Source organism: Rhineura floridana, chromosome 15 (genome assembly GCF_030035675.1).
Source record: "Rhineura floridana isolate rRhiFlo1 chromosome 15, rRhiFlo1.hap2, whole genome shotgun sequence".
In the NCBI taxonomy this organism is placed as follows: domain Eukaryota; kingdom Metazoa; phylum Chordata; class Lepidosauria; order Squamata; family Rhineuridae; genus Rhineura; species Rhineura floridana.
The window spans coordinates 19,306,883-19,330,709 of record NC_084494.1 but is presented as its reverse complement, the minus strand read 5'-3'; the positions used below and the strand labels follow the sequence as shown (position 1 = coordinate 19,330,709).

The window sequence follows — 23,827 nt, the reverse complement described above, 5'->3', positions numbered from 1 at the left end:
TCAAATCAGTGGTCCATCTAGTCCAGCATCCTCTTCTTACAGGGGCCAACCAGATGCTCATTTTGGGAAGCCCACAAAAGGACCTGAATGCAACAGCGACTCTCCACTCCTGGGGTTCCCAGCAACCAGTATTTAGAAGCCTCCTGTCTCTGAGAGTTAGGGTTGCCAGGTCCATGGCCTGAGACTGATCCTGTATCTTTAGGAGAAGAGAAAGTCAGCCAAGTGCAGGTGTTCTTGCAACTCTGTAATGGGAAAAACCACAAGGTGCAATTCTCCCTTGCCCCTGCACAAGCTTTAAAGATACAGAAGACCTCTTGGAGGCCTGGCCTGGCAACCAAAAGGCCTTCTGTATCTTTAAAAGTTGTACAGGGAGAAGGGAGAATTGCACCTTGTGGTTTTTCCCATTACAGAGTTGCAAGAACACTTGCACTTGGCTGACTTTCTCTTCTCCTAAAGATACAGGATCAGTCTCAGGCCAAGAACCTGGCAACCCTACTGAGAGTGGAGGTACAATACAGCCAGTAGCCATTGATAGCCTTATCCTCCATGAATTTGCCTCATCCTCTTTAAAAGCCATCCAGGTTGTGGCCGTCAGTGCCTCTTGTGGGAGAGAATTCCATAGTGTAACTATGTGCTATGTGAAGAAGTACTTCCTTTTGTCTGTCCTGAATCTTCCAGCATTCAGCTTTGCTGGATGTCCTTCAGTTCTAGTACTATGAGAGAGGGAGAAAAGCTTCTCTCTATCTCCTTTCTCCACCCCATGCATAATGTCATACATCTCTATCATGTCCCTCTTCTGCTGGTCAACGACCGAAATAAATAAATAATTATTATCATGTCCCTCTTGGTCAGCTTTTCTCTTAACCAAGAAGACCCAAATGCTGCAGCCTTTCCTCGTAGGGGAGTCGCTCGAGTTCCCTGATCATTTTGGTTGCCTTTTTCTGAACCTTTTCCAGTTCTACAATATTGCGAAAGATAAGGGATCAAATAGAAATCATTTAATTGACACTCCTTTTCCCCTCCCTCAGCTAGGACTCAGTAAATCAATCTATAAGGCCAAACTTGTTTTTAAGATAGGTGTGGGGAGCCCTTGGTGCGCCAGAAGTTGCTGAACTACAACTCCTATCACCCCGATCATTGGAAATGCTTGCTGGTGCTAATGGGAGTTGTAGTTCAATAATATTTGGAGGACCAAAGGTTCCCCACACCTGTTTTAAGAAAACAGAGGGAACAGAGAACTATTGTACAATATTGTGGTAAGGTTGGAGTTAAATTTGGAGTTAAAATGGAGTGAAAAAGAAGGAAGAACACTGTGGAAATAGTTGCTAAATAGTGATTTTATGTGATTTTTGTTGCACTTTTTTATTGAAATGAAATTTAATATTTTTTAAAAACACTTTTATGTATTATGTTTAGTCTATAGTAAGTGGTGTACAAGGAATACAATACAGTGAATGTAAAATTGGTTAAAACTATAAAATCAGAATTCAGTTAAAATGCCTCCTGGAATTAACAAAAAAAAGTCTTCAGTAGGCCCTGGAAGTTCAACAGGGAGGGGCTTTTCTGTCCACTTTTCTCTGTAGCATGACTAATTTTACAGTTCATCATTATGTCCACGGCAGGTACTTATGCACATGGGTGTACAAGCAAGTGTGGGGAACCTTTGGCCCTCCAGATGTTGCTGAACTACAACTCCCATCAGCCCCAGCAAGCAAGACCAATGGCCAGGGATGACGGGAGTTGTAGTTCAGCAATATCTGAGGGAGCCAAAAGTTCCTTATACCTGGTGTAGCAAGAAAAGAAATGAAGACTTTCTTAGTTCAATCCCTGGCATCTTCAGATAGGGCCGGGAGACATCCCTGCCTGGAATTCTGGAGAGCTGCTGCCATTCAGTGTAGACTGTACTGAGCTGGATGCTTCCTAGTTGCACGGCACCACAGAGTCCTCCTCCCACACTCCTCGAGTAACACTGGCATCTTCAGCGTGGAGTCCCCTTAATTCAGTACCCTATTAGCCTTTCTGCCTCAACTCCATTCTCTCTTTTCCTGGCGTAGGCCTATAATATATTCACATTACACAGACCTGGGAATGGCTGGGCTGACAAGTCACACAGCGGGCGCATTGGAATTGTTGTGCCTCGGTGATTAACAGCCTTTCCCAGGGGAGGAATAGCAATCGTTTTCTCGTGGCTGGGAGGAAGAAGGGGGTAGGGAGAAGTGTGAATGTATGTCAGAGCTGTCGCTCAGTGGTAGGGCACCTGCTTTGCACACAGACGTTTCCAGGTTCCATCCCTAACATGTCCAGATAGGGCTGGGAACGCCTCAAGTCTGAAACCCTGGACAGCCATTGCCAGTCCTTGTAGATAATACTGGGCTAGATGCAGAGCTTGGAAAAGTTACTTTTTTGAACTACAACTCCCATCAGCCTCAGCCAGCATGGCCACTGGATTGGGCTGATGGGAGCTGTAGTTCAAAAAAGTAACTTTTCCAAGCTCGTCTGACTCAATATAAGGCAGCTCCCTCTGTGTTTCCTGTGTGCTGAGCAGGCCAGTCTTTGGTGCGAGCAGTTAGCTAGAGAAGGACAGCTCAGCCACTGTACACCTGCCTTCCCTAACCTGGGGCCCTCCTGATGTTGTTGGACCTGCAACTCCCAACATCCCTGCCATTGGCCATGCAGGCTGGGGCTGATGGGAGCTCGAGTAAAAATAACCCCAAAGCTGGAGGGCATCCGGTTGGGGAAGATTGCAGTAGGTAATCCTGACTGAGATGGACAAATAGTCTGATCTGGTGTAAGGTAGATGCTAGTGTACAGGCCATAGCTGACTTGGGACATAAGTCATGAAATGATCTTAGCTCAGTGCATCAGGGTAGCCAACATAAGTCCTCCAGACATGGTTGAATTGCAACTCCCATCAACCCTGGCAATTGACCATACTGATGGGACTGATGGGAACTGTAGTCCAACAACAGCTGGAAGGCACCATGTTGGCTATCCCTGCTTCACATGCAGAAGGTCCTAGGTTTATTTTCAGGCTCCTGCAGTTAAATGCATTTCAGGTAGCAGGTGGTGAGAAAGCCCTTTGCTTAAATCTCTGGAGAGCTGCTCCCTCTCAGAGTAGACAGTACAGGGCTAGATAGACCAATGGTATGATTTCCGTGTAAGTCAGCTTCATATGCCTGCTTACTACAGGGATAAAGATCCTCCCTCCATGCCCGGATGATGTTGGATCCCAACTCCTATCACCCCTGGCAATTGGCCATGCTGGCTGAGGCTGATTTGGGGGTCCAGAAACATCTGGAGAGCCACAAACTCCTCATCCCTAATGTACTAGTTTAACTCTCTGACCAAGGATGGATGCCTGGCCATCACTGAGGGGTAGAGATGGGCTTACCTGTCCATTTCAGTTTCTCATTTTTCCAATCTTAAATTCAGTTCTCCACATTTCCGCATCAGTTTGTGAATTTTAAAGTCCTCATCAAAATTCATCAGCATTTTAGTGTGAAAGTCTCCTAAAAGAATAAATAATAATAATAATAAACTTTATTTCTACCCCGCCCTTTTTCCAATTGGACTCAGAGCGGCTTACAACTAAAAACAACACCAATTAAAACATACAGAAGTATACTATTAAAAAAGAATTAAACTATGAGAAAAATTAAAACCATAAAATATAGGTTAAAAACAGCGGACAATTTAAAATAATAAAATCATATAATGTAGTCACCAATCCTAGGACACTCAATCCTAGTCGTTTATCCCAAATGCCCGTTGAAATAAAACAGTCTTTACTTGTCGCCGGAAAGACGGCAAGGAGGGAGCTGATCACACCTCACTCGGAAGGGAGTTCCACAGCCTAGGGGCGGCCACCGAAAAGGCCCTATCTCGTGTCCACATCATATGTGCTTGCAAAGGTGTGGGGAACACAAGTGCACTTTTGTATGCAATTGTGGCTAATCAATCACATTTTGATATGTTATTTTCATGAATATATGCATGCTGATGCACACTTTATCCTAGTATGTGCGTTTTTGCACGTGTTACTTGACTGACTTGCAAAATTTAGAGAAGCACAAATTTTGAAGGATGGCCATGTTTCAGTTTGCGTGTTGCTTTGGAAAGAGAGAATGAGGTAGGTTCCCCTATAAGTGTGAACTGATCAAATGTCTTTGCCATCCCTGTTGAGCAGCTATTGAAAACCTCCCTTTGGAACGAGAACATGCAGGTAGTACATCAAAGAAAGGACCCAAGGAACCAAAACCTTGCACAGAGGTGAATTCCCAATGGCTCCTCACCCTTCAAGGACTGTGCTCCTACCATAACCTATAAATCTTTAAGATCAGTGATGAGGAACCCGTGACAGATACTGTTGGACTACAGCTGCCATCCTCCTTGAACCTTGCTAGCTGGATCCCTGCTGGCAGTTTTATTTTTATGTTACTTTAAAAAAATTATCCCACCCTTCAGCTTTATTCCTAAAATTTAGATCTTAAAGCAATAAATGTAAAACACAAGAGAAAATATTAGCAATCTGTCAGTTTCCGAACACACAAGGTGGTTTCTCAGTGTTGAAAAGGCCTGAAGTAAAAAGCAGGACTTCAGCTGGTGCCTAAAGCTAAACTCCAGGGGGGAGTGCATTCCCTGACCAGAGTGCTGTAGGTGAGAACGCCCTTTAACAGGCTACTGACCCCTGGACCTTAATGCTAGAACCATTCATGGGACCTTCCCAGCAGATCTTGAGTCACGGGCAGGACAATATGGGGGAGAGGGCTAGGGCTGGAGTGCAACAACATCTGGAACCCCACATGTTCCCCATCCCTGACTTCTGTTGTGCTTATATATTTGGCTGTCTTGTCCAAAGGAGCTGCATTGCCCCTGGAATGTCTCACCAGTCAGTGGAAATCACACTACACAGTTTGGCCCTCCAGATGTTGCTGAATGACAAGTCCAGTCAGTCTCAACACGCAAGGCCAATAGCCAGAGATGATGGGAGTTGTAGTTTGGCAACATCTGGAGAACCAAAGGTCCTCGCACCTGGTTTAGCAGATGTTACTGATGAGGGTGTCTCAGGGTGGTCATCTTACCAGTCTGTTTGCTGTAACAACCATTTTCTTTCGAGGCATGAAGCAATATGAAGATGTTGGCACACAGTACCGTTCGGCCATCTATGTCATTGGAGCTGATCACCTGGAATCTGCCCTGAGATCCAAGGCAACATATGAGCAGGTATGGGAAAGATGCGGATCTGGATGGGGTGCGTGGGAGGGTGGGAAGCATATGAACATCTGAAGCTGTCCTTATACAATTGATCCGTTTAGCCCAATATTGTGTACTTTGACTGGTGGCAGCTCTCCAAGGTCTTAGCCTAGAACCGGGGTAGCCAGTGTGGTGTCCTCCAGATGCTGTTGGACTGCAGCTCCCATCAGCCTCAACCAGCATGGCCAGTGGTCAGCGATCATGGGAGTTATAGTCCAGCAACATCTGGAAGGGGCACTAAAGTGGTTCCCTCCTGGGCAAGGGTCTTTTGCAGCCTTGCTGCCTCACCTCTTTTAACTGGAGATGACCATGACTGAACCCAGGACTTTTTGCATGTAAAACATTAGCTCTGTTACTGAGCTGTGGCCCCACAATTGAGGCAATGTTGTTATTCCTTGAGCCTGGCATTCATTAAGAATCCTGGTTATTAATGATTGTGTGCCATAACCCCCAGAAGAGGAGGTCAGCGGCTATTTTACAGCTACATAGTAAATCCCACATGTATCTATTTATTTATCATCGCGGCTTTGTGTGTGCCACTGCAGAAGCCCATTAAAGTGCAAAATGAGATCTCGATTGCAAAGCCCAGCTTTCTTGCTTGCAATTATAATTGTGAAGATAGACTTAAAAGTGTGTGGGAAAGGAAGTTGGCTGAGACTACAAAATACTCATAGTTGTGAAAAGTTCTTTTGCTCTGGCCGCTTCCTGAAACACAGTGACGCTACTGCCTTTTCCTCCAAAGGGCTGGCATTGTCATACACTGAGCTGCCAATGCAAACATTCACGTGCAGAGGTGGTACAGTCCTCTTTCAGCAGAGCCTGGTGGCTCCAGTGCCTGTGGAGCAGTGAATCTGCTCTGGGTTTTAGCCTGAACTTTCAAGGAGCTGCCCAAGGTGAAACTTCAGGCTAAAACCCGGACCGGATTCACTGCTCCACTGATATCGGAACCATCAGCCGCCCCTGTCCTCTAGTGAGGCTGTGCCTCCTTACAAAGTGTGTGTGTGTGTGGGGGGAGGTGCTAGCTGGAATGCACCCCATGCATTTACCGCATTGTATGGGTGGGCTGAAACAACCACCCCCTGTTTGTGGACTGGAATCCTTTCCAGTTGCTGCTGGTAGTGTTCCACCAAAGCCCAGTGGCTTTAGAAAGAATTTTAAGAAAAGATAGGTAAGCCAGTCCTCCACAATGGAAGTCCCTTTCTCACCCCTTTTGGCCGCCTTCTGTTTTGGTGTTTCACCATGTGTAAACGTCCTAGCTTACGTTCTTCTAGGTCCCAAGGGCCTTCAGAGTCCCAGCAAACCTGCATATGCTCAGAGCCACCTGGTGAATCCCTCTCCTCCTCACTGCCAGGCACATTCTTAGGTAGGGTTATTTATTATACTCCTTAGCCCATACCAGGGTATGCTGCCACCCCTTTACAAGCTTCCTTCCTTTCTTCTCTCTTTCCTCCCCTCATGGTAAAGCCTGCCATCCCCTTTTCCTCCTCTGTAATTTTTCATCTGCTCTTTTCCCTTATTCCTAAATCGATCAGCATCTTGGGCCCGCATCTGCACTATACATTTAAAGAACTACTGTACCGTGGCTTCCCCCAAAGAATCCTGGGAACTGTCATTTGTGAAGGGTGCTAAGAGTTGTTAGGAGACCCATATTCTGCTCGCAGAGTTACAATTCCCAGAATTCCCTGGGAAGAGGGCTGTTAAACCACTCTGGAAATAGCGCCTCCTAGGTTACACCTCTCACTGGCCCAGCCCCGTGCCTGCCTGGAAGGCTTTTGCTTGGCTTGAAGGTGTACTTGAACTTGCTTACTTGGAAAGATGAGTGTGCAGAAACCTCTAACTTTTGCATGGCTGCAGTGTGCCATGGTAAGAGTCAAATCTGTTGCTCCACCCACTTTTGCCTATGGCCCCGCCCACTACTGGCATGCAGCCCTCAGAAGCTTGCTCATGAGACTGCAGCCCAGTGAAGAAGGTCTCCTCCCCTGCTCCAGAGGCTCCATCTGTGTCATCTTTTGGAGAGGCAGGTGAAGACGTTTCTCTTTTGCCCTCCCTTTTGGGGTTGCGGGGGGGCGGGGAGAGCAAAGCTTCTTCTAGCAATATTCTAGTACTGTGTTCTTTTCCTTTTGTAAGTTGCTTGCTTGCTTGCTTTGTTGCTTAATAGTATTTTAATCCTTGTTATGTAGATGGGTGTTGCAAAACAGTTTGGAAACATGCTGAAATTAAGCTGTTTAGAAATCCCCTAAATAAAAGGGTCCCAGGATGGATATGCATCCACTGTTCCAATTTTTTTTAACGTTCTGATCAGAGCTAAGAGAGGACTTCTTGGGGATACACAACACACACACACACACATGCATCCAGATACACACCCAAGGCTCTATCTTGGTTCTTTTTATTCCAGTGAGTAGACCTTGCCCCCCTAAGCCATGCCCCATAACAAAGGCAGGCAGAGCACTCATAGATAATTACTCCTTCAAGGCCATACGTGTTCTCTGGGATGGAAAAGAGGGATGGGGGGCCTGGAAATGTGTTGGTTTCCTTGGCAACTTGCCATCACAGCAATTGGCAGCTAGGGAGCAAAGGTCAGTGGCAGAGACAGGTGCAGCATCTCCCACACACACACACACACACCCCTTGTGAAATGATTCATTGCCGTAAGCGGTCTGCCCCCCGGCCACCATGCGGGGACAATTATGGGCAACCCTACTTAAAATTGGCACGTGCTGGGGAGACCTCGGCTTGTGCCTGAATGGGGGCTGAGGGAAGGGTGGCGCACAGGATGTCGGTGTGCGCGTATGTGTGTGCAAGGTAGGGGGCTTGTAGGCAAAGCTGGACAAGCAGAAGCTCTCTGATGAGGAGAACGGTCCCACATTTGCACGCTGTTGTGAAGAGATGAGATCAAGGGCAACCCGGATGGCTTTGACAAGCTGTCCTGAATGGAGCCACTGCGAGACAGTCCTGACTAGGGATGGGCAGATCTTGTCAATTTCGGTTTCTCCATGTTTCCACATCAGTTTCTGCTTTTTTTTTTTTTAAAAAAGGCCTCTTGAAAATTCATCCCCTTTTCAGTGTGACTTTCTCCCAATACACACCTTTCTGTATGCAGTTTTGCCTAATGTGCACATTTTTGCAACGCGGTTTCCCCTAATAAAATGCAGTTTTGTATGCTGTTTTCACTAATATATGCATTTTATGCACACTTTAGCATTTGCATTTTTATAGACATTACTTGGCTGGAGAACTGCACTGCAAAATTCATGCAAATTTTGAAGAATGGTTGTGTTTTGGTTCATTACTGTTTTGGAAAATGCAAGTTTGTGAAGTCTGCTTTGAAATGTGAATTGAATCACATTTTTCCACCATCTGTACTCCTGACTGCTTTGTCTGGTCATCATTCTGAGAATGAAGAGAGATGCAGTTGTTCCTGTCCCTTTAAAAATAATTCAAAACTACTTTGGAATATGAAGCTTGAAAAAAGCCCCTTCTGAAAAAGGCCCAGCTGCATCTTCAATGAGCCCCCCAGCAGAGTTGTTCCATGTGGTCTGGAGGCTGGTTACTCCAAAACAGGGTGGGGGAGATGGACCTCTGGAGCACACATTGTCTAACTGTAACTGGCTGGCTAAACACTTTGAGGATAAAGTTGCTGTGCTCCACAGTGATTTAGAAGCCGCAATTGTGGCAGTGCCAGCCAAGGTGTCCCAATGCAACGTCAAACCCAGTGTTGTGGGATCACTTCCAGTTAATGTGGCCTGAAAATGTGGACAGGATGTTTGCCGTGATGTGCCCAGCCACCTGTTCATTAGTTCCTTGTCCTTCCTGGCTTATTAAAGCTAGCCAGAGTGGGGTGACTGAATGGGTCATGGGAATGGTAAATGCATCTCTGTGTGATGGAATGTTGCCTGCTGCCCTCAAAGAGGCAGTGGTGTGTCAATTTCTTTAAAAGCCCACCCAGTAGAGTGTAATGAGGCAGACCAGTCACCAACACCCCTTTCTTGGCAAAGGCAGTGGAGAAGAAGGTGTTTGAGGAGCATCTGAAGGCATTATTGGATGAGACTGATTACCACTACATTCTGGGTTCAGGCACAGTTTCGGAGCTGAATTAGCCTTGGTCACTCTGAAGGACGACCTTTATTGAATGAGAGACAGGGAGGAGTACAAACCTGTTACATCTGCTTGATCTCTCAGGGCCTTTTGATGCCATTGCCCATGGTATCCTCCTGGACCAACTCAATGGGATTGATATTGGGGTTCCATTCTTACCTGCAGGGCCATGTTCCGAGTAGCACTGGGTGAGTCCTTTTCAGCCCTTGGCACTTGTGCTATGGGGTTCTGGAGGGTACTGTGCATTCCCCAGTGCTATTTAACATCTATGTGAGCTGTTGGGAGCAGTCATTAGGAGTTTCGGAGCAAGGTGCCATCACTACACACAGCTCTATTTCTCTATAACATATGAATCTGGAGAGGTTTTGAAAGCTCTGGATTGGTGTCTGAATGCAGTGGTGGATTGGATGGAGGCCAATAAACTGTACTTGAAACTTGGGAAGATGGAGGCCCTTTGGGTGGGTAGTTCCCATATCCAGGAGATAGGGAAGTTACCAGTTCTGGATGGGGTCATACTCCCTCTGAAGAAACAGTTACTTGGGGGTGTTCCTGGATACCTCTCTGTCACTAGACGCTGAAGTGTCCTCTGTGGCTAGGAGTGCCTTTTACCAGATTTTGTCTGGTTCACCAGCTATGGCTGTCCCTGGACAGGGTTGGCCTGACCACTGTAGTCCATATATTGGTAACTTTGAGGCTGGATTACTGCAATGCGCTCTATGTGGGGCTGCCCTTGGGAATGGTGCAGAAGATCCAGCTGGTGCAGAATGCGGTGGCCAGACTGCTGATAGGGGCACATGGCTGACAACATGTGATAAGAACATAAGAAGAGCCTGCTGGATCAGGCCAGTGGCCCATCTAGTCCAGCATCCTGTTCTCACAGTGGCCAACCAGGTGCCTGGGGGAAGCCCGCAAGCAGGACCTGAGTGCAAGAACACTCTCCCCTCCTGAGGCTTCCGGCAACTGGTTTTCAGAAACATACTGCCTCTGACTAGGGTGGCAGAGCATAGCCATCATGGCTAGTAGCCATTGATAGCCCTGTTCTCCATGAATTTGTCTAATCTTTTAAAGCCATCCAAGCTGGTGGCCATTACTGCGTCTTGTGGGAGCAAATTCCATAGTTTAACTATGCACTGAGTAAAGAAGTACTTCCTTTTGTCTGTCCTGAATCTTCCAACATTCAGCTTCTTTGAATGTCCACGAGTTCTAGTGTTATGAGAGAGGGAGAAGAACTTTTCTCTATCCACTTTCTCAATGCCATGCATAATTTTATACACTTTTATCATGTCTCCTCTGACCCGCCTTTTCTCTAAACTAAAAAGCCCCAAATGCTGCAACCTTTCCTCATAAGGGAGTCGCTCCATCCCCTTGATCATTCTGGTTGCCCTCCTCTGAACCTTCTCCAACTCTATAATATCCTTTTTGAGATGAGGTGACCAGAACTGTACACAGTATTCCAAATGCGGCCACACCATAGATTTATACAGCGGCATTATGATATCGGCTGTTTTATTTTCCATACCTTTCCTAATTATCGCTAGCATGGAATTTGCCTTTTTCACAGCTGCCACACACTGGGTCGACATTTTCATCATGCTGTCCACTACAACCCCGAGGTCTCTCTCCTGGTCGGTCACCGCCAGTTCAGACCCCATGAGTGTATGTGTGAAATTAAGATTTTTTGCTCCAATATGCATAATTTTACACTTGTTTATATTAAATTGCATTTGCTGGTGATACCAGTTAAAACATCTGCATCGGCTACCCATTTACTACCGAGCCAGGTTCAAGGTATTAATTTACAAAGACCCAAATAACTTAGGTCCAGGGTACCTTAGGGATCACCTGAGCCCTTATATCCCAGCTTGATCACTGAGATCATCTGCAGGAGCATTGTTGGTTGTCCCCCAAGTTGCTGAGGCTCAATCGACAAGCCTTTAATGTCATCGGCCCAGTCCTGTGGGATGCTCTGCCAATAGAGATTCCGCAGGCGCCTTCTGTTCCCACTTTTAAACACTTGCAGAAAGCTTTCCTACGTCACCAGGCTTATGCAGGCAATTGAGAAGATACGTTTCTGCAATAGTTAGTTAATGATTTATGATTTAAAATGTTTACCTGATTTTATCACGTATTTATATATGTTGTAAACTGCTTTGGTTTTTTTTTTTTAATGAATAGCGGTATATAAATATTTTTATAAATAAATAAAATAAATACATCTGCACTATACAAAAATACATTCTGTTATAGGAAATTGCTTGCAAAAATGTGTATATGAATCAAACTGCATATAAAAATGTGTTTTATTAGGAGACATTCGCAGTAAAATGAGTTTCTATGAGGATTTTTAAAAAAACAAAAAACCCTCACAAATTACTACAGAAATGTGAACTGGATTTAAGATTGGGGAAAAACAAGAAACTTTGATAACCAAAACGGAGAGATTTGTCCATCCCTTGGCACAAGCCTTGGTTCTCAGATGCATTTCCGCTGACATTGTGTCACAGCCATGAATTGGCCCAGAGAATTGCATAAGAGCATCTGCAAACCAGACCCAGCGCCTGTGTGTGCGTCTGAGTGCTGATGGGTACCATTGAGTTAAGCCTACCAATGACGGGCCTGTTACTCTCTCCCGCGCATCCCAGAATGTCTCCTGTTATCGTCCATGGTGGCGGCGGCGTGTGTCTCTAGCTATGCAGCTGTATAACATCCGAGACCAGAATCCGTCTCCATCTTGGTGATCCCAAATGACATATCGCACAGCACTGCGCTGCTGGCAGGCTTGCTTCCAACAGCCCATTAGACATGCTAAGATATACCCCACCAGGGAGAAAATATTCAATAGCCCCCATCCCAGAGGGTAAGGGGACAGCATGCTGCCTCTAGGAACAATCTGTTATTTATATATTCTGTTCTCCATGGAGCCTAAATACTAGGCACTTTGCTGTCAGGTCCCTGGAGAGTCCCCTCAAGCCTAGCTCATCCGAAGCCTGCACATGGTGGCAGAAAACATATCTTAGCATTTATTAATAGCTGCAATGACAGGGAGTCTCGTTGTCCGGAGCCACCTGGGATCCTGTCTCAATAGCTCAGCGGCATTGCCTTTTCCTGTGAGAAGGCTTCTCCATCCCCCATATAGATGTCCAGTTCTGTACCACTTAATGGACAAAATCCCTCTAAAGCAGTGTGCGGGAAATGGGGGGAAAAAACACAAATATTACCCAAATGCTCAATGAAACCATCATTACAAATCATTAAGAATAGCAGCAAAAAGTACAGAAATGCCATAAAGCGTTAAAAAATACCGACAGCAGGGTCCAGCTTTACCAATCTAGGAAGATTCCTCCCAGACAAAAAGAAGTGCTTCTTCACACAGCGCATAGTTACACTATGGAATTCTCTCCCACAAGAGGCAGTTATGGCCACCACCTTGGACGGCTTTAAAAGAGGATGAGACAAATTCATAGAGGATAAGGCTATCCATGGCTGCTTGCCACAACGGCTATATTCTGGCTCCACTGTCACAGAGACATTATGTTGCTGAATAGTGGATGCTGGAAATCACAGGAGGGGAGAGTCACTGTTGCACTCAGGTCCTGCTTGCGGACCTCCCGTAACGGGCATCCGGTTGGCCCCTGTGAGAAGAAAATGCTGGACTAGATGGGCCACTGGCAGGATCCAGCAGGGCTCTTCTTATGTTTTGAACAACCAGGGAAAGCTGGGAGGGAATGACAAAAGATGACAGTAGCAGGGAACTGAAGATAATAACAGACGCAGCATCATATTATGCAGTGTTCACCATCAGTGATCAAATACAGAGAAGGACAAGGATCTTTAATCTTCAATAGCTGGGCATCAAGCTGGGTGTTGAAAACTGTTTACTTCCATCAGCCAGTCCTATCTGGTTTGGGGTAAAGTTTCAAGATGCACACACACATACACGTATATACATATGCATCTATAGCCATGTGCTGGCTTTGGTGGTTGAATCAGTGGTGCGCTGTACTATTAGAATGCTTATTGTACAAGGATTTACAGTGGTTATTTACATCCTTCTCATTAACTCCTTATAAAAGGTCACCTTTCAGTGTTTTTCCTATCTTTCCTGGTTGTTAGTATAGAAAATGAGGAAACTAGCAGAGTTTGCTGGCTGGGGGTAGCAGCATTATACAGGATCAAAAAGTTGCTCTGGGATGGTTCAGTATAGCAAGAGCGATAGTGTTACACATTTTGCATTTAAGGTGTATTCTGTGTATTATAAAATTTGGATGGTTTGATGGTCAGATCGGAAGGTTCGTAAACTAATAGAAGTGATATATATCCTACATATATGCTGTTGAATAACAAATCGCTGGTGGGCATGCCTGAAGCATCTGATTGGCCGCTGTGGGAAACGGGATGCTGGACTAGAGGGCGTGGGGAGAAAGAATGGGGGAGAGAGACGGGGTTGGCAGAGAGAGAAAGAAGGGGAGAAGGGATGTCAGAGAGAGAGAATGAGAAATGAAATGTCCAAGAGAAAGTAGGGATGGCCATGCCCACTTTTGGTTCTGGCTGCAAATGGCCCCCCGCAGATTACTGCTAGGGGAATGTGGCCTTCAGTGGGTCATACCCTGCCTATATTTCTATGAGAACTGATGCACCTATCAAAGTGATAGTGGTAGGTGTGTGGAGAAGCAATGCTGTTTGACAGGAATCTCCCTTGGCCCCGGGGCTAGTGGAGGGCCGCCAGATCAAAGAGGCAATTTTTTCAATTAGTCCCACCCATGCCTTTCCGGCCAGTGGGGTGGTGAGGTGGAGAAATCCCTTAGGATCTGTGACCTTTGTAACGTTCCCTCTGTGCATATGTACATAAGCTTGTACATCTCTCTTTCTCTCTGCACGCCTGACTTTCACTGCTCTTTTCCTGCTGCACTTTCTCTGCCAACGCCAGGCCCAGCTGGGTTCCAGTTAATTAACTGTGTTGTCTTATCGGCTCTCTTGCACTCACCAACCGTCCTGCCTGTGAATTAACTCTGCCGGCGATAAGCCTCATTGTTCTGAGCCCTGGAGATCCACATGCCTCCCCCTCTCTCCATTGCTACATTCGTCCCCCTCCCCCCGCAACATGTGCAATCCCGTTTTGTTGGCTGGAAAGACTCCAGCACTGGCAGCGCCTTTGAAGTGGGCAGCGTTGTTAAGTACATTTAAAGAGATGGCTGAAAAGCTGGGTTGCGTTCATTCTCTTTCCTCCCCCACCCTCCACATTTCTTGCAATGTAAATCACTCCCACCACTGCTAAACCAATCAACTGGCTCCTTTCGCCGCCACCGCCTTCACCTCCCTAAGTCATGGCCCCCAACTAGGAGTAGAGAGGAAAACATTTATACTTCATTGAGGCTTAAGGGGCTCACTACTGCTATCGCTAAATGGGGTTGAAGAGAAGCCGGAGGAGCAGGCCGATCTCTCCAAAGTCCTTCCGGCGGAAGTGATTCATTTTGACAGAATCTGTCTCCTTCTACCTACTTTGTTTAGAATTCATCCAGAAATGTCAGCATCGTTGAAAGTTTTTTGAGTTTGACAGAGAGGCCCAAGATGGAAACAGTGGGCCATCACTTGTCGGCAGCCGCATTGCCATTTGCGGCAGGCAGTGGTTGTGAGCCGCCAGTCATTTTAATGATCCACAGTGGCGTTTCTGGGAAAGTTAAAACGGTGGGTAGCTGTGGTAAGCCTAAATCCAGGGAGAGGATGGAGCAATTCCAAGGCAGGTCTTGATGCCAGTGGGCCCTGCGAAGGTGCTGGGGGCTCAGCAGCTGCCCAGGGATGCCGATTGGTGATGCCGATTGATTCTGAAGGCTGTTTGGCAGCTTCACTGTTGCTCTGACCAGGTGAGAGCAGGGCACAGACAGCAAACTTCATCGCTGCTTCAACGTCTGTTTCTCCTTTGCCTTCCTGGAGGAATTTCCCCATGCTGGTTCTTAAAAAGTATAAACCCCTAAAGAGTTTGGAATAAATTCACAAAAGACTGCCTGATGCCCCCCTTCCTTTGTCCTGTTGTAATTTTCCCTTTATTTACCCAAAAGCACTGCTATAGTTATTCTGCCTGTGTTTTGGGTCCCTAGGATGAGGGCACAAAAGAGAGGTGTTTTTGACAGCTGAACCAGCATTCTGGAACTCCACTCCCCCTGGGAGGCTCTTCAGTATTTCAATCTATGCATTTCCTTCAGTTTCTGTAGGATCCTTCCCTTTTCTAGACTGACATTACATATAGCTAAGGTTAGCCTACTGTGGAGTAACTTTAACTTGACTGATGTATAATGGGCATTTTCCTGGTTTGATTATCATTGGTGGAATTCAGAGAAGCTAAACCTGGAGAGAGTGATCCCTGGTCATTAACTCCATTCATTTATCTGCATTTAGTGAATGTCCAGCAAAGCTCTCTGTAGCATTCCTGACAGGAGTCTCTCCCAGTCCTACCTGGAGATGCCTGGGATTGATCCTGGGGCCCTTGTTCGTTCAAGGTGTGGCCTCTGCCAGTAATCTAGACCTTCCCATAGAAAGAAGCATTGCTGATGGACTCCAGCTCCCCACAGCCCCAGCCAACATGACCAGTGTGGGATCAGGGATGATGAGAGTTGTCGTCCAACAATATCTGGAGGGCCACAGGTTCTGCACCCGTGGTTTAAGGTACTTCCACACCAGATACCGCTTTATAAACTGCTTAAGAGATTTTTTATGATCAAGCTAGTATATACATTTTGGTATGTAAAAAGCTGGAGTTTGGTATGTACATAATTTGTTGTTGTTATATGCCTTCAAGTTGATTACAACTTATGGAGACCCTATTAATCTTTTTGGATATATTCATAGGGTTTTCATGGTAAGAGGTATTCAGAGGTGGTTTACCATTGCCTTCCTCTAAGCCTACAGCACCCGGTATTCTCCAGCAGTCTCCTATCCAAGTGCTAACCAGGCCTGACCCTGCTTAGCTTCTAAGATTAGACGAGATCGGGCATGCTCAAGGTAGTATGGCCGTAGGCATGTGCATAATACAAGCTTCTAAAATGTATACATGTGGCTTATTTCCATGGTCCAGCCACCAGAGGGAGCCATTGCCCAGTGATTGGCCATTGGTTTCCAAACCTTTACTGAAATGGTGGTGGTGTTGCTGCCACTGAACAATACCGTCAATATATGTGGCACTTGACAAGTTGCACAAGATGATGATGATAAGAATAATAATGCACAGGTGCGTCCCATCGAGACTCACAACCCTTAACTACCACTACAACCCATTGATCTTGACGCCATTGCAGGACTGCACATGCTCCTCTGAGCCCTATCGTCTCTCAGCCCATATTATATATATTGGTTGGTCTGCCCAACCTAGGGGTAGTCAATATGATACCCTCCTGATGATTTAAAATACAACTCCAGTCAGCCTCAGCCAGCATTGCCAATGGTCAAGCATATTGATGATGATGATGATTTTACATTTAAATGCCACCTTTTCTCCAGGGAGCTGAAGGTGGTATATATGGTTCTCCTCTCCCCATTTTATCATCACAACAACTCTATAAGGTAAGGTAACCCTGTTAGGCTGAGATAGTGTGACTGGCCCAAGGTTACCTAGTCCTCTAGGCCAGGGCTGGATTAAGCTGAGGAAGGCCCCTAGGCTGATTCTGAGCCGCCCACCCCCGCTTCCCCTACCTTTCTGCTTTTTTTGCAGCTGTGCTCACTGCGTGCACAGGTTTGCCATCAATCAAGATGGCGGCAGCTTTAGGAAAACTTCGGCTGCCATCTTGATTGATGGCAAACCGCAAAAAACAGCGGAGAAAAAGGTAAGTGAAGCGGGGGGATGGCGGGCGGTTTGGAAGCTCTTGTCCCACAATCCGCAGCTCCTGTCCTGCTTCTGCAGGTCGTAGGCCCCCAAGAGCTCTGGGCCCCTAGGCTTCAGCCTACTAAGCCTAATGGATAATCTGGCCCTGCTTTAAGGGGTATTTCTGTTGTAATTTAATGGTTCGTATATTAAAAAATAGCCATGAAGAGCAACTTGATCTGTAGATAAACATAATTCATCTGCTGATAGCTGAAGATCAAGCCATGTCTAAGGCACTGCTACAGTGACTGGTTCAAAAGATGACAACAGTCCCTGAAATGATTGTCATGGGCTTGAACTGGAAGCCTGACAGGTCAAGCATCAATTCCCTACCCTGTGGCATCAGGCCATTAAGCAAAGGAGAGAACTGTGGGTATTTCAGGCCAGGTAACAGGTACCACTAGCTAGAAGCTCCTGAGCTTCATAGTCAGATGATCAAGGAGAACCAATCCTTTTCTGCTACCAGCCATATAGCTCCAAACCCTGCAGTCTTTCACTCTGTTTGAGCAACTAAAGAGAAGCTCTTAGGCTGCCCCTTTGTGCTGCCAGAATGTTGCTTAGCCAGGTTGATTCTCTGGCACTAATTGGTTGGAATGTATGCCCCATGTCCTTGTTTGATTGGAATGTATAATGTTGGTTTTGGATGCCACTCCTGCTTCCCTTCTCTTTGTCAGGGGGCTAGAACTCAAGGCCAAACTATCACCAGAAGCAGGAAGTCCATTTCTCCTCCATTTTAAGAACATAAGAACATAAGAAGAGCCTGCTGGATCAGGCCAGTGGCCCATCTAGTCCAGCATCCTGTTCTCACAGTGGCCAACCAGGTGCCTGGGGGAAGCCCGCAAGCAGGACCCGAGTGCAAGAACACTCTCCCCTCCTGAGGCTTCCGGCAACTGGTTTTCAGAAGCATGCTGCCTCTGACTAGGGTGGCACAGCACAGCCATCATGGCTAGTAGCCATTGATAGCCCTGTCCTCCATGAATTTGTCTAATCTTCTTTTAAAGCCGTCCAAGCTGGTGGCCATTACTGCATCTTGTGGGAGCAAATTCCATAGTTTAACTATGCGCTGAGTAAAGAAGTACTTCCTTTTGTCTGTCCTGAATCTTCCAACATTCAGCTTCTTTGAATGTCCACGAGTTCTAGTATGATGAGAGAGGGAGAAGAACTTTTCTCTATCCACTTTCTCAATGCCATGCATAATTTTATACACTTCTATCATGTCTCCTCTGACCCGCCTTTTCTCTAAACTAAAAAGCCCCAAATGCTGCAACCTTTCCTCGTAAGGGAGTCGCTCCATCCCCTTGATCATTCTGGTTGCCCTCTTCTGAACCTTTTCCAACTCTATAATATCCTTTTTGAGATGAGGCGACCAGAACTGCACACAGTATTCCAAATGCGGCCGCACCATAGATTTATACAATGGCATTATGATATCGGCTGTTTTATTTTCAATACCTTTCCTAATTATCCCTAGCATGGAATTTGCCTTTTTCACAGCTGCCACACACTGGGTCGACATTTTCATCGTGCTGTCCTCTACAACCCCGAGGTCTCTCTCCTGGTCAGTCACCGCCAGTTCAGACCCCATGAGCGTATATGTGAAATTAAGATTTTTTGCTCCAATATGCATAATTTTACACTTGTTTATATTGAATTGCATTTGCCATTTTTCTGCCCATTCACTCAGTTTGGAGAGGTCTTTTTGGAGCTCTTCGCAATCCCTTTTCGTTTTAACAACCCTGAACAATTTAGTGTCGTCAGCAAACTTGGCCACTTCACTGCTCACTCCTAATTCTAGGTCATTAATGAACAAGTTGAAAAGTACAGGTCCCAATACCGATCCTTGAGGGACTCCACTTTCTACAGCCCTCCATTGAGAGAACTGTCCGTTTATTCCTACTCTCTGCTTTCTGCTTCTTAACCAATTTCTTATCCACAAGAGGACCTCTCCTCTTATTCCATGACTGCTAAGCTTCCTCAGAAGCCTTTGGTGAGGTACCTTGTCAAACGCTTTTTGAAAGTCTAAGTACACTATGTCCACTGGATCACCTCTATCTATATGCTTGTTGACACTCTCAAAGAATTCTAATAGGTTACTGAGACAGGACTTTCCCTTACAGAAGCCATGCTGGCTCTGCTTCAGCAAGGCTTGTTCTTCTATGTGCTTAGTTAATCTAGCTTTAATACTTTCTACCAGTTTTCCAGGGACAGAAGTTAAGCTAACTGGCCTGTAATTTCCGGGATCCCCCCTGGATCCCTTTTTGAAGATTGGCGTTACATTTGCCACTTTCCAGTCCTCAGGCACGGAGGAGGACCCAAGGGACAAGTTACATATTTTAGTTAGCAGATCAGCAATTTCACATTTGAGTTCTTTGAGAACTCTCGGGTGGATGCCATCCGGGCCCGGTGATTTGTCAGTTTTTATATTGTCCATTAAGCTTAGAACTTCCTCTCTCGTTACCACTATTTGTCTCAGTTCCTCAGAATCCCTTCCTGCAAATGTTAGTTCAGGTTCAGGGATCTGCCCTATATCTTCCACTGTGAAGACAGATGCAAAGAATTCATTTAGCTTCTCTGCAATCTCCTTATCGTTCTTTAGTACACCTTTGACTCCCTTATCATCCAAGGGTCCAATTGTCTCCCTAGATGGTCTCCTGCTTTGAATGTATTTATAGAATTTTTTGTTGTTGGTTTTTATGTTCTTAGCAATGTGCTCCTCATTTATTTTATTTTATTTATTTATTTATTTGTTTGTTTTATTTATTTTATTTTATTCTTAGTTTGAAGGCTCTGATTTGATTGATGCAGGAACAGGGAGCTTTTTCTGATCTAAATCATGTGCACACACCTTGAAACTGTTATTAGTCCCTCTGGGTGAAAGGAAATATAGGCATTATACTGGTGTCAGTATATTCCACCTTGGAGGAGCAGATTTAGATGGAGAAATGGTGCAGAGGAAGGGGTTAAATCTCGACTGCCCCAATAACTAAAAAGAGAAAGCTCAAGAGATCTGATCATGATTAATCTTCTGCCTCTTGAGTCACTTGACCCTTAGGCGTTGAGTGGCATAATCTAAAATTAAAAGTTCAAGACTTGCACGCAGGCTGGAATGCCCGAAAGCAAGGGTGTATAACCAGTAGCCCTCTAGGTGTTGTTGGACTCCACCTCCCTTCAGCCTCAGCCGGCATGGTTATTGATCAAGGATGATGGGAGCTATAGTCCAGCAACATCTGGAGGGCTGCAGTTTCCCCACCCCTGCCATAAAGCAAGTGGGTGATAATCCAGTTGCATGCATGGGGTGTTCATGGGAAATGAACATAGGGTGCATAAGGTATCCGAGGCCACACCCACTAGCTAGAAGAGCTCCTCATTTAGCTGCCCAACCCACTCTTTGCATCTATTGGTTTTTCCTTCTGGGTTTCTATAAGAACATATTTCTTTTCATTGGCATTATTTGGGTTATGCAGCTGTCTGCATAACTAGGAGCCTGGATGTTTCACTTAAGGTGTGTGGCAGATCTGGGTAAAAACTGAGCTTTTCAAAAATGGGGACCAGTCATTGCTTCTTCATTCCATAATCCTACATGTGCCACTTGATAACTGCAATCACCTTAACGCAAATTAATTCAGTCTGCAATCTACATTTGCAAGGTTTTAAAATCCAGCATCATTTAAAAAAAATATTTTGGGGAATTTCCCCTTCACCCTCCCAACTTCTGCTTTGTATGCCTGATGAAGAGATCTAGAGAACTCAAAAGCCAGCACGCTATTTTGCAACCGTTGATTGGTCCTAATAAAAGTATTGCCAACTGTGAATTTTGGAAAAGGAGGATCTTAGTGGTCCCCATGTGGCCACTTGGGGCACTGCAACCCTTGCTTATTGTGATCCCATTACAGTAGGGCCCCGCTTACCAGCACTTCGCTTCCCGGCGTTCCGCTAATGCGGCAGCTTTCATTCCCCGTTTTAAAGCCGATTTTGCGTCATTTTCGCGTCATTTTCGCACAACATGCCCCATTATACTCAATGGCGTTCTGCTTTAAGGCGATTTCCGCTTTACCGCGGGGGTCCGGAACGGAACCTGCTGTATAAGTGGAGCCCGCCTGTATGGTGTTTTGAGCTAGACGAGGAAATCATCAAACACACAACTTATTGCTTATTAGGATTTTAAAAGGGTGGCTGCGACTGTGATCAGATGCTTGCATGAACCACAAGCAAAACCTGGAGCTGAAGTCTCAGGCTTCTCTCTGGTTCTTGAATGGACTTGGATTTATGCGATGGGAAGGAATCTGCTATATGCGGTCAGGTTTAATACATGAAGGAAGAAAGGGCTGTAGCTCAGTGGTAGAGCACGTGCTTTGCATGCAAAAGGTCCCAAGCACAATTCCTGGTGTCTCCAGGTAGGGATAGGAAAGGCCCAGTGGTGGCTGGTTCCCACTGGGAACTGGTAGGGCAGAGGGCCCAAATGGTAGGTGGAGCCAGAGCCAATGGCAGGGACAGACAACTAGTTCTCATTTTGTCCCCACCTTCCTCCTCCTCCCCTCTACTGAGTTCTAAAAAGGCAAACCTGAGACTAGAGGAGAAAGTTGTGAAAAGCAGTGCCACTCCTTGGACTGACTGGAAATAAGGAGGCAGGCAGGTGGGGGCTGGCTGGGGGCAGGCTGAGGTTGGGTGGGGCAAGTGCCCCATTGCCCTAATGGAATGGGCCTCCACTGGAAAAACCCCTGCGTGAACCCTGGAGAGCGGCTGCCAGTCAATGTTGACAGTCCTGAGCTAGATGGACCAATGGTCTGACTCGGTAGAAGGCAGCTTCCTGTGTTCCAATGTACATTTATATCCTACATTTCTTAGAAACCCCCCCCAATTAATTACACATGGTAGCAAAGCTGTTGGTGTGTGCAGACTTGTAGAAAATACCTGAAGAACCCTGCTGCATCAGACCAAAGGTCAGTCGAGCCCAGCATTCTGCTTCCCCCAGCACACTCACAAGCAAGGCATGAAGACAACAGCCCTTGCCTGTTGTCCCCAGCAACTGGTATTGAAGGTGCTGGGAGTAAAGCACCACCGTATGTTACAAATGACCTGAACCAGAAGGGAGCCATAAACAGAAAGACAATTTCTTCCCTCTCCTAATTCCTCCTCTTAAGTGTTAGTTGTTTTTGCAGGTTTTTTCTCCCCTTCCTTCTCTTCCTGGCTTTGTTCTCAGTTGATTAGTGATGGGTCTCTGACTGCAGGCTGCATGGCTGCTCTAGCATGTATGACTTTACTTCTATGTAGCAATAAACCTTAAGTTTTGTTATTTTTTAACTATCAGTTTTAACAGACCAGTTATTTATGCACTCCACTGCAATAACAAAGGGTACATTGCTTCTGAACAGGGAAGGTTCCATTTTGCTCTGATACCCAGTAGTTGTCAGTGGACTCATCCTCCTTGCATTTGTCCAGTCTTCTAAAGTGGCATGGGGAACTTGTGGCCTTCTAGATGTTGTTGGACTCCAGCCAGCATGACCGATGATCAGGGAGGATGGGAGTTGTAGACCAGCAACATCTGGAGGGCCAAAGATTCCCCACACCTGTTCTAAAGTCACCAGAGTTATTGGCCATCATCTCATCTTGCCAATGTCAATTTTATTTACCATCTTTCTATATATGTGCAAGATGGTTTACATTAAATTGACAAAAATATTGGACAATGCAAAAAATATCTTAAATCTGTTAATTGACGACATCTCAGTAGCTACAACACAAATTGATAATAACACAAGACGCATATAAAAACATTCTATTAATAATAACAGTCTATTAAGTGATTCCTCAAAACATACAATTTATAATTACTAGATCATAACATTTCCAAACAACATGAAAAACACAAGCGATGGGCCAAGAAGTAGCCCAATTAATGCAAATTACAGGAGAATCAATCATTGACGAATCCACAAGCCAAAAAATGCACAAGAGCCAATAAGACTGAAAACTGTAGAGAAGATGAATTATTAGTTTATGATTCCATGCACAGACTCCATGAGTGCTCCCCAACTGTTTAAATGTGCCATGATAATTCTCATTTTCCCCCTGCTCTCACTAGACCACCACCTTGTGGCAGTGAGTTGCACAAATTAAAAATGTGTTCGGGTAAACAACTTTCTCTTGTCTGCTCTGAGTTTGCTGCAAGTGTGGGGAACCTTTTTCAGCCCAAGGGCCACATTCCCTTCTGGGCCACCTTCTGGGGGCCACATACCAGTGGTGGGCAGGGCCAGAGACAAAAGTGGGCAGAGCAATTTTACCTTGGCTCAGTAGGCTAGTTTCTTCACATGCACCTCTCTCTAGACTCCATCCAGGCAAGCATTATTGGAGTTTAAGGACATATTGAACACCACGCTCTGGCGACTTCCAGATTGGATTACTGCAATGTGCTCTACATGGGGCTGCCCCTGAAGACGACTTGGAAACGTCAGCTGGTCCAAAATGCAGTGGCCAGATTACTGGCTGGGGCTCCCTTTAGATCTCATACAACCCCTATTTTAAAACAGCTGCATTGGTTGCCAGTTCGCTTCCAGGCTCAATTCAAGGTCCTTTTGAATGCAAAGCAGGTTTTCTACCACTGGTCCCTTTGCAGGTCACTCCAAG

The 23,827-nt window shown here is 45.8% G+C and overlaps 1 protein-coding gene and 1 pseudogene across 9 annotated transcripts in view; one reads left to right on the top strand and one right to left on the bottom strand.

Moving 5' to 3' along the window:
* The window catches only part of LOC133370229 (mitochondrial peptide methionine sulfoxide reductase-like), a 289,872-nt gene that overhangs the window by 34,733 nt on the left and 231,312 nt on the right, over positions 1–23,827 (top strand). For 7 of the 9 annotated variants that reach the window (XM_061596178.1, XM_061596181.1, XM_061596182.1 and 4 more), the window contains exons 5-6: positions 4,187–4,269; positions 5,125–5,223. In XM_061596178.1, coding sequence (XP_061452162.1) covers positions 4,187–4,269; positions 5,125–5,223 — 182 coding nt within the window. Of the gene's footprint in view, positions 1–4,186; positions 4,270–5,116; positions 5,224–23,527; positions 23,823–23,827 lie in introns of those variants that run through there. The other 2 variants (XM_061596176.1, XM_061596179.1) reach the window with 2 other exon arrangements.
* On the bottom strand, positions 16,246–16,364 carry LOC133371083 (5S ribosomal RNA; annotated as a pseudogene).